The sequence below is a fragment of the Apostichopus japonicus genome, chromosome 19 (assembly GCF_037975245.1).
Source record: "Apostichopus japonicus isolate 1M-3 chromosome 19, ASM3797524v1, whole genome shotgun sequence".
Classification (NCBI taxonomy): Eukaryota; Metazoa; Echinodermata; class Holothuroidea; order Aspidochirotida; family Stichopodidae; genus Apostichopus; species Apostichopus japonicus.
Window position 1 is genome coordinate 27,138,613 of NC_092579.1, and position 14,484 is coordinate 27,153,096.

General features: G+C 36.5%; 1 protein-coding gene across 2 annotated transcripts in view; it reads right to left on the minus strand.

Moving 5' to 3' along the window:
• Window positions 1-14,484, minus strand: part of LOC139959432 (sorting nexin-14-like) — a 32,332-nt gene that overhangs the window by 6,349 nt on the left and 11,499 nt on the right. The window contains exons 11-23 of one of the 2 annotated variants that reach the window (XM_071957044.1): window positions 13,779-13,893; window positions 12,904-13,059; window positions 12,121-12,178; window positions 11,095-11,161; window positions 9,869-9,924; window positions 8,987-9,055; window positions 6,842-6,924; window positions 6,227-6,288; window positions 5,296-5,495; window positions 3,953-4,002; window positions 1,943-2,055; window positions 1,072-1,174; window positions 451-491 (exon numbers count right to left, since the gene is read on the minus strand). In XM_071957044.1, the coding sequence (XP_071813145.1) occupies window positions 451-491; window positions 1,072-1,174; window positions 1,943-2,055; window positions 3,953-4,002; window positions 5,296-5,495; window positions 6,227-6,288; window positions 6,842-6,924; window positions 8,987-9,055; window positions 9,869-9,924; window positions 11,095-11,161; window positions 12,121-12,178; window positions 12,904-13,059; window positions 13,779-13,893 (1,173 nt within the window). The remainder of the gene's footprint in view (window positions 1-450; window positions 492-1,071; window positions 1,175-1,942; window positions 2,056-3,952; window positions 4,003-5,295; window positions 5,496-6,226; window positions 6,289-6,841; window positions 6,925-8,986; window positions 9,056-9,868; window positions 9,925-11,094; window positions 11,162-12,120; window positions 12,179-12,903; window positions 13,060-13,778; window positions 13,894-14,484) is intronic. The other variant, XM_071957045.1, reaches the window with a different exon arrangement.

Genomic DNA, 14,484 nt, shown 5'->3' on the forward strand with positions numbered 1-14,484 from the left:
GCTTACTGGGTAATTCTTGCATATGTTTACAAGGTAATTCCTGTATATGCTTTCTGGGTAATCTTTGTACATATGCATGCTGGGTAATTCTTGCATATGCTTAGTCATTAATTCCTGCATGATTACTGGGTAGTTTTTTCATATGCTTACTGAGTAGTTCTTTCATATGATTACAGGTAATACCTAAATAAATGCTTACTGGGTAATTCCTGTTAACTCTTGCATAGTTATATTAAATTCTTACTACAACCAAATTCTTTACTCACTGAGTAATTCCTGCAAGTTAATATTCAATGTTTACTGGGAAATTCTTTCATCTCGATATTCAATATTTACAGCGCATTTCTCGATATTCACTGAATTAAACTCACAAATCATTCACACTGCCAGAACTATGCTACAAAAGTAGAGCATATCATTATCTTATTTCATAACTCCACAGTGCCTTACCTCTTTAATCACTTTTGTTGAAACACTCTTCATTATTTTTCCTGAAAGGAAATATAAGAAAAAATGTATCAAATTTAAAGTACCTATCTCACTTTTTGTGGACAAATAAATTAACTATATCTTCAAATAACACAAATATTTCAAAGCACCAGTGATCTTATTATGTCTTTCCCTTCCTCTTCCACCTGGCCACCCTACAACCTCTAATTCTGTCCCTAAAATAATATTCAGAAAAAAAGTGGTTGAAGAGCTGCAAGCCATCAGAACACTTAATTTAAATAATGATAAGTAAATATTCCATTATTTTCAAGTCTGCACAGATGCCTTCCTTTCAATTTCATATTTAATGTTACTTTACATGAGGCAATTTAATTTCTTAGATACCTCTGAGTCCCCTCAACCACCTCCCCCCTCAACCACCTCCCCCTTAACCACCTCTCCTTGCCCCCCTCCTTTACCGATCCCCACTACTTACAGCTACTTAATATTTAGTTACCATCACAGAAGAGTAGTTGGCTAATTATTATTTTCAGGTGAAATTGTTGCAAAAAAGCTGTAAATTATGCAATTACTTTTGAAGAATGATTTTTTGACTCAGAGAGAGCCAAAAGTATGTCTTACCAAGGTTCACGTCAGGAAGGAACTTTGTCGCAAACTCTTCTTCAGATGTCAAGAATCTATAAAGGAGCTGACTGCCTCTCAGGAATGGTTTGGTGAGCAAAATCTAAAAGCGAGAAGCAAGAAACAAAGACATATAGCAATATCCTAATGGTCAGAAATACAATGGTAATAAAATGATACTAACAAACTAATTAAAAACACATCAAAGTAAATAATTAAAAACAATTACTGTGTAATTTGTAATAGTTGTTGCCATTATTGTGCCAAATGCTAAAATGCCAGATATTAAATTGTTAAATATTTGTTATTTTGAGGTTGAAATTTAAATTTGTCTCATGTTTATAAGATATAATTTACCTCTAACATTTACCACAAATTATTTCATTCTAAATAAACATATGACAAGATCAATAAACTTTTACAAATGACATATATTCAATTCCTATTAAGGTTTATAGTTGGCTTTGAAAACGTAATGAGATATAGTTTGTAATTTATTTAATTATGTAGATTGTCTACCTTACAGAAAATAGTATCAGTTCACAGTAACAGATTCACAAACTTATATGAGATTGGCTACTTAAGAAACATGTACAGGACAGCAAAAAAAGTAAGAAAATTGTGCTATGATCTTTAGATAGCTTTAAAGGTATTTACTGTATCATGAATATTAAACAAAGCCAACTAAGCATAAACAAACTCTTTCTTCTTTCTGTACACCCTTACAGTAATTTCAGATAACCTAGAAAAATACTTTTATGATTTGATCCTTTAAAGGGATTAAGTTACTTTTCTGCTTCTTATTCTTTGGTAGTTGCAATTTGCTCTCAATAATGGAATGATGTTGAAAACAATTCTTAGATCAAGTTACCTGTAAATATTTCTCAAAGGCGGGCCTTTTCTTCTCCATAAATTCAATGTTTTTAGCGATGACTAGAAAGGATCTCTTCGGAGGCAACTGTGAATCCTCAAAGTCAAAACCACCTGCAGAGAGACAGATCGAAACGTGATGAACTCCATACAGTCCACAGGGTTCTGCCCAGGGTGGATTGAGTGCCGGCAGGACTATCTAAGCGGAGCGCCACCATCGGTTGGCGCGGAGCGTACAAGAAAATTTTGGGTTTTGGAAACCCCCCAGATGGCCGGAAACGGCCCTTCCCGAGTATTCTGAGCCACATGTAGACAGCTTTGAAATGAGATCTCATGTTTGGAATTTTTCATAATTAATGAAAAAAGTTAGGACAACTATCTGGAGCACCAGAGTACAGACCAGCCGGTGGTGCCTATTAAATAAATCATTCAGGCTGAGATGATAATTTTAGATGGACAGTGAGTGAGAGTCCACTCCCAAATAAAGATGAATCATAATGAATTATGTATTCTCTCTCATTTATTCAACATCGGGCCTATGAAATCGGTCCATTGAAAGGATATCACATAATTACAGCAGTGACTGCCGACTCTGACCACTCAGCAGACGCAGTGTGTGAGTCTTCGATTCTGTCCATACCATACACGCATAGCACGATATCAAGGCCCCTTGCTATGGCCATCTTTATGAAAGGTACCCTTGTAATCACATGTTTTCGGCCACTTGGCATGATTAACTCAATGTTAAATATTGTTTCCATGTTCTTGTAGAAAACGTTAACTCCGCAAAATACAATTAGTTGTGATTTTGTAGATATAAATGAAACTATCAAAGGTACGATCGGGAGTTGGAAACGGAAAACAGTCATTGGTCTGGAATGCGGAACTCTGGTAATTTTTACTAAGTATGACACTGTGATGTGTTGGATATTTTGAACAGTTATGAACTGGATTTCCCCTAGTCTCAAACAGATTGTTTCTGTACGTTCAACCCTCTGGCTATGGAGCTGTTTTTTGGAGTTCCTATCGAAAATAAGTGCCGGTCGGAAAAGTCACTCAGGCAGATTGTGGCGGTCGGTAATTCAGCATGCTGGTCGGGCCGACCGGCAGTGGCAGAACCCTGAGTCCAGATATTGGGGGTGGGGAGGGGGGAGGAGAGGGTTAAACCAAACAGTGGGTGATTTTGAGGAGAGCAGCTTGATATCAGTGAACAGACCTTAATATTACCACAAAACATCCCAACAACAAAAAAAAGGAACCCTCTATGCTTTTCATACCACAAATTCTAGTTTCTGGAATGTGTTTCAAAAAAGGGCACTTTTTAACTATATATTTTTTAAGTTGTCAACACTATTTACTAAGCACTATTTACACACATTGGGCACTCATAGCCAAACAAGAGGCACCTATTTCTCCATCCAGTAAGACGGATCTCAAAAAACAGTTAAAAACTATCCTTTTTGAGAAATATCACAGTTAGACCCTTTATATGGGAGCGCATTTGAACATTGCCTTGTGCTCTGGATACCCCCCCAAATAACAGTTATTATTATTATTATTAATATTATTTTGCATAGCAAAAGATCCCTTCTTAATTACAAAATAACACAAAAGGGCACAATTTAATTACACAATGTAGAAAGGGTACTACTTTCTCTAACAACAAGGGGTAACTTCAACATTTATTAAAAGGAGCAGTTTTCAGGTTTTCACAAAAGTGGCAAGGCATGTGCCACCTCCAATCCCACCGGCTCCCCCTTCCCAAATTAAGTCAATTGATATTATCAAAAACCCACTCAATGTTCTACTTAATTGCATTTTACTTGGGGTACATGTCAGGAGACTGTTTCTCAAAACTAGCTAAATAGCTTAGGCAGATATTTACAAGTTTGATGCACTTTCTCAACTCAATATTTTTACACAAATAGCATTTTGACCAATTATTCCAAATTCAATGGAAACATTAAAACACCTGAAATAAGTAAAGGAGCACATAGTTAATATCACTCACCATGGAATTCACTCAGCTTGTTCTCTAGTACATAGAATTCATGGAACATCCTGTTGAAAGAGACAAGGCCAGGATGATAAAGAACTTGTCGGATTTGAAGTGTTCAACATCATTCAATGCTGTAAAAACCACCTAACTTCAACTCCAGCCCTGTTGGTTGTGCTTTATTTCACACTTCACAACAGATTCACTATTCATAACGAGCTGTACAAGAAATCTCTACAGACCTGCTTCCCAAACAATCCCCTCTGATGCCATAATGTGATTGTCATTGGCTAGCCGTGACCCTAAATATCTCCCCATATGTACTCCCTGGTATTTTGATGGGTAAACTGCACATTGACCACCTATTTGATCGTACATTGACTAAAAGTCAGTAAAGTCACAAAAATATATACATATTTAATCAATACTTGAGAAACAAATCACCACGCTGCATGGAGGAAGTTTACTGTCAGATTCTAGTGGAAAACTATGACTACCCATTATAACATATACCCAATCTCGCTGCCCAGGTCACGGCCCACCGTAAATGTTTGGCAACCCATATTTGTGTTTGGACCCATAGTTTGGGGAGGTTGGCTTTACAGAAGCTAGGATGGATTCTTGAATCTGAAAAGGGCTTTTAGTTATCAGTTAATGATCAAAAGAGTGTTAAAGAAGTATTCACTTCTGCTTTGATAAGTAAACATGCTTGCTTCAGGTTTGGAACCTCTGCTGTGTCCACCTTATGAATTGCATGAACATATGGAATCAGCTACAAATCAGGCCACACTGGTACATATGGCTATGGTACTGTATATATAGCTATGGGCAGACTGATAATGTAGTAATGGGGTTATTTCACTCCAGGTAGGCAAGAGAAGTCTACGGCAAGAGGATATTATATATATATAAAGAGATTGTTTATGTTGCTTTCAAAGGTGAAGACAAGCAACTTTTTAATGCACAAATCATTTCTTTTTCTATAACACCGAGGTATAACACTGACTGGTTAAACACTGACTGCTTTAACACTGACTGGTTTAACACCAGCTGCTTTAACACTGATTGCATTAATACTGACCACTTTAACACTGACTGCTTTAACACTGATCGTTTTCACACTGACCCCCTTAACACTGACTGCTTTAACAATGACTCATTTAACACTGATTGCTTATAACACTGATTGCTTTAAAACTGGCTGCTTTAACAATGGCTCCTTTTACACTGACTACTTTAACACTAGATGCCTTAACACTGATTGCTATTACACTGACTCCTTTAACACTGATTGCTAATAACACTGATTGCTTATAAACTTCATCGTAAGTTTAATGTAACGGTTTCTCTTTCTTTACCTTTCCACCTCCCATTCACTCCTCTCTTCAGAGTTGGTATTGATGTCGATCCTCTTGATGTGAATTCGGAAGATGAAGAGCTCTCGCCCCGCCTCTTGTCTGCTCTCCACCCTGGGGATGCTGATCCTCCACGCTGAGAGATCATGCTGAGGGGACGACATGCCACTTTCGTCGTCCTCCAGCTCGCTTTCAGCCTCCGACTGTAAGAGACAGGATTTTTTTAAATAAACTAGTACGATGTTTTGTGGAAGATCATTGCTGTTGCAGGTTCCATCCCATGCGGTCCACTATGCACTCTCTCCAATTAAATCATTTTGGGGAAAATATGTGAAACACTGCTTTATTTTTGCTGTTACAGTATATACAGACATAGTATAGTGTCAAAGGTTACAATGTTAAGTGTCACAGAGTAGTGTCACAGTGTGACGCATTACACAGAGTAAACATGAGACCGTGTTAAGCCTCAATGTTAAGCATTACAGCCTCATAGGGTAAAGTGTCACTTTGTGAAGCATCACAGTGTATAGGGTCACAATCTATATAGGATCACATTGTCAAGTGTCACACTGTTACGCTGTAAAGTGTACAATGCTACATAGCCATGACAAAAGCGTCACAGTGTTAAGCATTACAGCCTGATAGGGTCAAGTGTCACTTTGTGAAGCATCACAGTGTATAGGGTCACAATCTATATAGGATCACATTGTCAAGTGCCACATTCACTATCACATTGTGAAGAGGTAAATAGCCATGACGAAACAATGTTAACCTCTGGTTCATAACATTGGTAACGAAACAATTAATTTGTTATGTAGAACCCTAAGATGATATTAAAGAAGAATGTCCTGTAGTTATACATGTAAGTTTGTGCTGGAGTAGACCCTCCGGATAGTGTGATTACTCATTCAGTAGAGGTCTATATATAGCTTACATTTGACTGTGGAGCACTTTCAGAATCCGAGTAACCTAAGGGGTATCCAGGAACTTCATCAACTGCATACAGAAGAGAAGATATAGTCAGATATATATATTATAAAAAAGATGTGTTTGTAACTCATTGGCAATTAGTAACTTTTCATTCAATTAACCACATATAAATGTACCTTAAACCACCAATTATTGGAAGGCAATGCCCCAAAGTTTGTAACGATGAAATTAGTTAGGAGAAGCGTTGATACAAAATAAGAAACACTTTCTTGGTAGTAGAATCAGGTGTGTAGTTAAGATTCAGGCAAGTAAGTTACATACAAGGTAGAAACTATTCCCGCTTTACTTGGTTCTAGTCTAAAGTGTCAAGTTTGGAGGCGTATAATTGAATACCTATTGTTACAGAAAAATGTAACATGGGAAATATTGGTACTAAACTAAAACGTTAGAAAAGTTTATAAATTGCCATAAAAGGAACACAGCAATTGAAAGGTCCCAAAGCCCAAGCTAGTACAAAGCTTATGCATTGCTGCAAGAGTTTCTATACTTGTTTAGTAAAATTTACTTGCTTGAGGCTATAGCAGCAAGACTGAGCACAGCTGTAAGAGTTTCTACTTACTGGCTTGAGACTTGAAAACACCTCTTATTCTACTGCTCAGTTTATGCATGGCTGCAAGAGTGTCTGGTTTCTTGACCAACATCCTATAAATTAAAAATTAAATATAAATAAATTACACCATGCACAATATATAGTTTATGGTGATTGTCACACTGAACCCCTACCGCCAACCCCCACCTCATTCTCCAAGTTCACTCCATACAAAATATATTACTGAACTATTGCTTACACATGGTTAGATCCAAATTAAATTAATACCCAATACCACTTCGTATCCCTCTCTGCCTCCCCCCCCCCCCACCAGCTTTATCTCCATCATCCCATTCCACACACACAAACATCATCACAATAACAGTGATAGTATTCCTGCCCACCACTGGTTTGGTAGAATGTATGAGAGAAACTATGACAAATCTCTAATGCAAAAGAACAGGGAGAGAAGAATTCTCTAGAGATGGACCAACTTTGTGATATTACAAAACAGATATGGCAGAATTTTGGCTGAAATATGGAAAAAAAAAAAAACGGAGAAGAGTAAACAATATAATAAAAGAAATGGATTATCATAAAAAATGATATGTGAGTATATACCAAAGGTGTCATGCACCAATTATCGGTATGTGATGGCTCTTCCTTGATGACAATATGTAGCAGAAGTTTGGAAATATCAAAAAAACAAATGAAGCCCGGACAAAAACTCAATCGTTGGTTGTGAGAAGCAAAAATGGCATCCCCTTTGCAGACAGGAAGAATTCCAAATACAATCAGAATGTACGAAAATAGTGAGGAAAGCAATCTTGAGATGGTGTGAAGAATCTAGTGACAGGTGAATTTGTATTTTTTTATAAACAACTATGGAATGAAATGATGGACTATAGGAGGCCGTGGAGGAAGAGATTGGATGTTTCAAATCATGATGTGACTACGAAAATAAACATGGGATACACAAAACAACAAAATATATGTGAAGGTGACAAGTAGAAATAGTGAGAGTATAAAATAAAATACAGAGACAACATCACACCAAACATGATATACAAAGAGAGATCTAGAGAGAGAGACAGTCCTTCCTGAACCAAGGTATGTTAAAATCGCTCTTACAGCTTGTGCATATAGTTAAAGATAAAGATGAAGTTAAAGTAAATTAAAGTTAAAGATAAAGTGGATAAAGTAGCTAATTGCTTCCTCAGTTGCATATTTCACATCACCTTCTACTTACATTTTTTCATTAAAAGTTGGTCGAAGAATTTTCCTTCCATCAAACCTAAACCCTAAACCCCCAACTTCACCCCTGCCCTCCCTTCTATGAAACAGATTTTATAACTGCATCAATTCATTGCAAACTTCGTCTTTTTAGATTTCTACAGAGGAAAACTCATCTCACCTCCAGTCCCACCTCCCAGTATGCAATCCCACCCAGCTGGCCATATTACTTGTATGGCAAGCTGACAAGCCCCAGATCAAAATTTTCGCAATTTCGGACACTTGCTAGAAAAAAAATAGCAAGCGCTCAAAACAATCTACTGGCTAACTTCAGATTCACACTGGCATTTTAAAATTACAGCATATGATGGAAACTACATTAGCTTATAGGAGAAGCTCATTAATAATTGCTGATAATAATTAATAAATAAATAAAAGGCCTTGGTAGCTATGGATATCATGCCATGTTTTGACTAATGATTGACAACAGACCTATCATGTTCTTAATGTCAAAAAAGAAAAAAAATCTTGTTTTGCATTTGTACTGACTAACAGCAAAATCTATTGGCATTTAGCCAGAAAATGGCTTGAATTTCTAGGCCTGAAGCCTTACACCAAGCCACATTAAAAAGTTGTATTAAACTGCTTTTAATATCAGTAAATATGATAGCACAAGAGTAACAAATGTGATACAATAATGTAACACTGCGAAAACACTGATTCTGAACAAGGGCCACAAAATGACAATTTATCAGTTTCTGAGCAGAAAACAAAAATATTGAAAGAAAAAAAAGCCAGTGAATAATAATAATAATAATAATAATACAGAAACCAACGGACCATGTAGAATAGAAAAGACTAGTCATTACAAAAGATCACACCAAATCTAGACACTTAAAAGAGGTGGAACGACATTTACACGGAGAGGAGTCTTGTACAAACCGTAAAGTGGGGAAATAAGAAGGCGTTTCATTTGGAGGAAACACAAAATCCTCTCCTTCATCGGAGGAGCTAAAGGGTAGGCAGTAACGAGAAAGTAAAATAGAATCGGTGATAATTACTGAAACGTTTCATAAATTTCTATCACATATTTTTCCCAGAGGTGTAAAATTTTGCCAGTGGCCACAGATGACTAGAAGTGGTCGCTTAAAGTGATTCCTTGGTAAAAGCGCTTATTACTGAAGCAATTGGTTAGTTAAAATGCAGATTTTGCACTGCGGTTAAGAAATGATTTATGACTAAAACTTTGGTGAGTATAAATTGATTACGATGCATTCTACTAAGTTTCACTTCTCCTGTTTCATCACGAATTATCCAAGACCAATTTGTAAACGTCTTGATGTTTACCTCTGATTGGTACTGATATGAAGACATGACTGGGGGGGACAAACCATTTATAATCAGATGGAATCATTCATTATACTCCCTGGGTTAATTTATGTCTTGGTGAAGAAAGGAAACAACATAAGTAGTGAAGCAAGAATCTGTATGTCAGACCTCATACCTATCGTGATCGTCCCAACACGCTAACACCATCCCCTTCAACAACTGACAATTAAGACTGTTGATGGTACTAACACAGTTGCACCTAATTCTTAGTTTTGTGATGACTCTGCATTTCTGCACCTCTTGCAAAAGCTGTTCTTCCACTTTGAAGTAGACCCAGAAGAATGATGATTTCAACAAACATTAAGGTGTTGCAATAAAAGTTGACAAATTCAGTCTCAATTTACATTTAATTTATTAATAATTAGTAAAAAGACTTTGCAGTCAAATTTTGGAAATATTATCAGTTGTTTTATTTTTTTGGGCCTGTAAACTGACCTGGTATAGACGGGTACTTTGTTTTCTGGTCGGCTCCCGCAGTGAATTGTGAAAAACTGCAAAACAAGATGGAAGACAAAAGAAATGAATATGACTGACTAGCTTCTGAAGATTTCGGACAAGGACAGAGAAAGGTGAGCATTGCTAGGGCTTGGTGGCAAGCATTGTTAAAGGGTGTGAAGACCCTGCGCACAAAGAAACGTCTCATGCCGGTAATCTGACCTAGTTTCGGATGAGATGTAACAGAAGTGTTAAACACCACCATCGATTCCAGAAAATACACACACAGCTTGCTACAGTCGGTAATGAGACACTAGTGTACAGTCAATACATACAGCTACGGTCAATACCCACAACACAGTGTACATAGCAGTGTGGACATCTCAGGTCTAGATAAAAGATAACAAGGTATCAAGTTTCATTACTGTCTGCATTTTGTAGCGACAAGAAGAAAACATCATTTGCAAGCAACAGAAAGTTAACTTTTTCAGAGCGCAGCACGCGGTTTGGGGCGAGTCTTCAATGCCTTTAAGGCAAGGTGTACCTGACAGATGGTAATTCAAGTCCTGGACATATCATTGCTTGGGCAAAGCACTTCATCTCACCCAGGTGTTTATTAATGGTAACTTGTAAATATAGCTCAGTGAGCCGGATTGTGGCCGCATGCTATGGGGAATTCCCACCGAGAATTTTATCCATGTGGTCCTCTGTTACACCATAGGAGGGACTGGCTGAATTGTACACAATTGGATGTGTGGGTGTAAATAAGTAACCAATGACCCAGGGGTCAATGGTTGTGATGTTACTTGAGAGGGTCTTGACCTTGATAAAAAAAAAAATACAACTTTTTTACTTTTAACCTTCAACTGAAAGAGGGACTTCTGATAAATCCAATTCTAGCCTACACAATAGAGGCTCTCTAATGATCTACTAATTTATTACAGAGTGTGAAATGAATAACTTACTAAATCCTTAGAAGATGTAAGAATAGGGGAAAAGAGAAATTAATCAGATTGGTTTATTGTCGGAGGTCTGGTGTCAATACATTAACAAGCCCCAAAAAAATCTTTAATATTAGTACAGTAACCAAATACATGTTAATTGAATGTTTTAACAAAGCCTCATTAGTTCTATTCACCGCTTTCATTTAAACAAAACTAACAACATTTTCTGCAGTATAATAAATATATATAAAGTAAGTCTGTAATAATGTGCCCTACACATACCTCATCGCTATGATGGAACATTGGACAGAAGGTGTTCTCCAGTAAGCTGAATGCATGCTCATATGCTCTGTATAAAAGATGTAAAATTAATTTAAAAAATTGTTAAAAAAAACACATTGGGGAAAAGGAATACAGAAACAATTTCAGTGATGAATGGAATCCTGTTTATGCTTTAGTAAATGTCACCTTGTAATTGGAACTAAATTCAGCCAAGTCCAGTCCCTTGCTTGACTCAAATCTTTAAAGGAGAATTCCAGTGGCAGACAATCTTATATCTTTTCTTAAAATAATTCCACAATGTTGGTTAGTTAAAAAAAAAAACCATCTATCTTGTTCCTAATGGGGGTATGTTTGACTGAATTTCACCTATTTTGATTGGTTAAACCCTCAATTCCTGCTTTGGAATGGATCACTGGAAGTGGCCCGTGATGTCATCATAGTGAATGTTGTTCAAAATCTTTAGTTTCCAAAATTTCAATTATAATCTTCTTGTTGATTATCCTTCAAAGCTTTTACATTTGGAATGTTTGCTTAGCTGTCAATGTTCTCTGCGCTTACAATTTCATCAAAATGCAATTTTGTGGTAAAAATATTATTTTCTTCTGTGAATAAAAGAAGTTAAAAATTAAAAAGGAAAGTAAGGACAATTTCAGTTAAATTGCAATGACGACATCATTCACTATGCCCTTGCAGATGTGTATCTGTAACTGCATATCATCAAAATACAAAATGCTATTAAGGGAATGTGGAATCTCGTAGAAAATTTCCAGCATTTTCATTATCAGCCACCGATTACTTCAGTGCACACAAATGACAAAGACATTGGGACATAGCATCCATTATTAAAGAACCATCAGAAAAAGGAAAGAAAAACCACTGCAATTAATTCCTTAGAATTTATAGTTATAGTTCAAATTTATGACAACAAAGTTACTCTCAGCTATTGTATCTATTGCTTAGAGGGCATATGAGCAGTATGTTAGCTTCCAAGTCGGGTTATCTATAAAGCAAAGAGTTTGTCCTCACCTAAACAGTGCAGAGGATGTCCTCAACCTTGAGACTTCCTGAAAGTTTCCTTCTGCAACTGTAAAACATGGGGAAAAGGGGAACAGTAAGAGATGAAAGCACAAAATGCTAAATGATGTTAGATCCACCACCACAAGCAGATGAGTTAGCTGGGGTGGATGGGCAAGATCATAAGAGATGGGGTTGGTGGGGGCATCAGGTAGGGTAGATGGACAAGAGTAAAAATATGTGTTGAGGAAAGTGGGTTGATTTAGTTAGGCGGGTCAGGAGCAGTACCACAGGTGTAGAGGAGAGCAGGGGCTAAGGTGAGAGCATGGCGATTGGTATGTGGAAGAATGAATAGTCTTGAATTGGGATAGGCAAGGGGATAGTTTGAAGTATGACAATGAGCAGGAGAAGGGTGTCGGTACAAAGCAGCATCAATTTGTGGGATGTGGTGGGTAAAATCTGTCTGTTACGGAGTAAACTTTTCAATTCACTACTTTATGTAACTTGAACCTATGGCATTTCCACGTACGACTTTCTGGATTTTGTATATAAAGAAACCATGTATGAGACCAGAGTTCTCCCCCATTCCTTTTTTAAAAAGCTATTAGTTTGGAATGTTCTCGTAATGCAGGACACAGGCTGTATCTCCATTTCTCTCCATCTCTTGTTGAACTTACAGTTCTGCTGATTTCAGGTCCAGATAATAGAGTAAACAGATAATAGATATCAGGATAACCCAGGTTTTACTGTACTTTAGAATAATTTTCAATTTCAATAAATAGAATTCTGCCTTACTGTCTTTAACCTCTGCGATGATATCGTCGTCAAACTGGATCCTGTCAACAGCGTTAGCTGCAAAGTATAGTCGGTACAATTCCTTGGCCTCGCTGTGCAGCTTCATCTTGGCGGCGTCTGTCAGTTCGGGTATCAAACTTCTCTTGTTGAAATCCTCTGTTGAGCAATTTCAAAGTAAAACCATTTCATTGTGTGGTAGAAATATGCTTTTTGCAATGCCTAGTTAGTTTTCCCTATTAAACAGTACCATTTCACATAACTACATGCTTAAAGACTTCACCACTTCGACATAGGAATAGATTAGTTTATAATATTTTGAATCTAGATTTGATATTAATGTATACCTTTTTTTATATGTATTATATAACACTATATGGAAGAAAAAGGTATATTATTATGGTAGGGTAGCTTTGCTCGTCTTTCAACTTTGTGTACTGTGTTAAAGACATATGTAGCTGCACAGAGGTAGACACTGCAGTTGCTGTGTTTGTAAGTCAAAGCGTAACCCATTTGATCTATCGCAACTTTAATCTACAATGCCTTAACAGACACAGACAATATTGCCAATGTCATGAAAAACATCAATTTGGTATTTTAACAAATGTCTGTGAATTATTTTATCCATTTACAGAAATTATGTAATAAAGTTAAACACATGCACAAAATTAGTGAAATTTGTCCTTGCTTCGAGCAGTTTGACTCCCGACTTTTACAAGTATTATTCTTTCTATCACTGGCAAAAACAGGTTGAACTATAAGTGAAGCCACGTGGTAAGAGAATAGAACTAAATAGGTAGTCATTAACGTTGTCCTTTAAGAGAACATTGATGCACTTAGTATCGTAAAGTTACCGTACACCATCCTACTTCACTCACCGACGGTAAGACAGAACTGAAGAATATTAAGAGAGCCCTCCTTTCTCATAAACTGAATGAAGGGGAACAGTAAATCTCTGTTGTTCATGATTTCCTCTGCTTTAAAGTGCAGGGCCTGAGAGCAAGAAATTACAGAGAACAATCACAATTCATGACAATTAATTAATTAATTAATTAATTAATTCACCACCCGTTTCACATTTTGACAAAATTAATATGTATTTATAGATTTCACTGTTAACTTCAACAACAAAATTTAAAAGCACATAACTCCACATTTAATTATGTCAAACATTTAAGGAGCAATGTAAAATGGCAATGTTAATAATCTCCGAATATTGTCATTTTTATTGTAAAAGGAAAGACAGTTATATGATCTTAAATTTGAAAGAAACATTTATGAAATAATTTATGATAACAATAAAACTTTCTTGATTAGCCCATCACATTGGTATTAAATGCTCACCCTTTCTCTGTCAAAACAGGAGAAAAAAACACTAAAATAAAGAAAGAATGTATACTACCTGTTACAAGTAATTGTATAAATGGTCATATTATATCAAATTTTCTTAACATCTTGAAAGCAGATTTCCCTTGAAGAATCTAATAATATTGAGCTCACACTCTCTCTCATGAAAACCAATTTTGGAACGAGATTTCCTTTGAAGATTCTAATAATATTGAGCTCAACCTCTCTGGTGGAAAC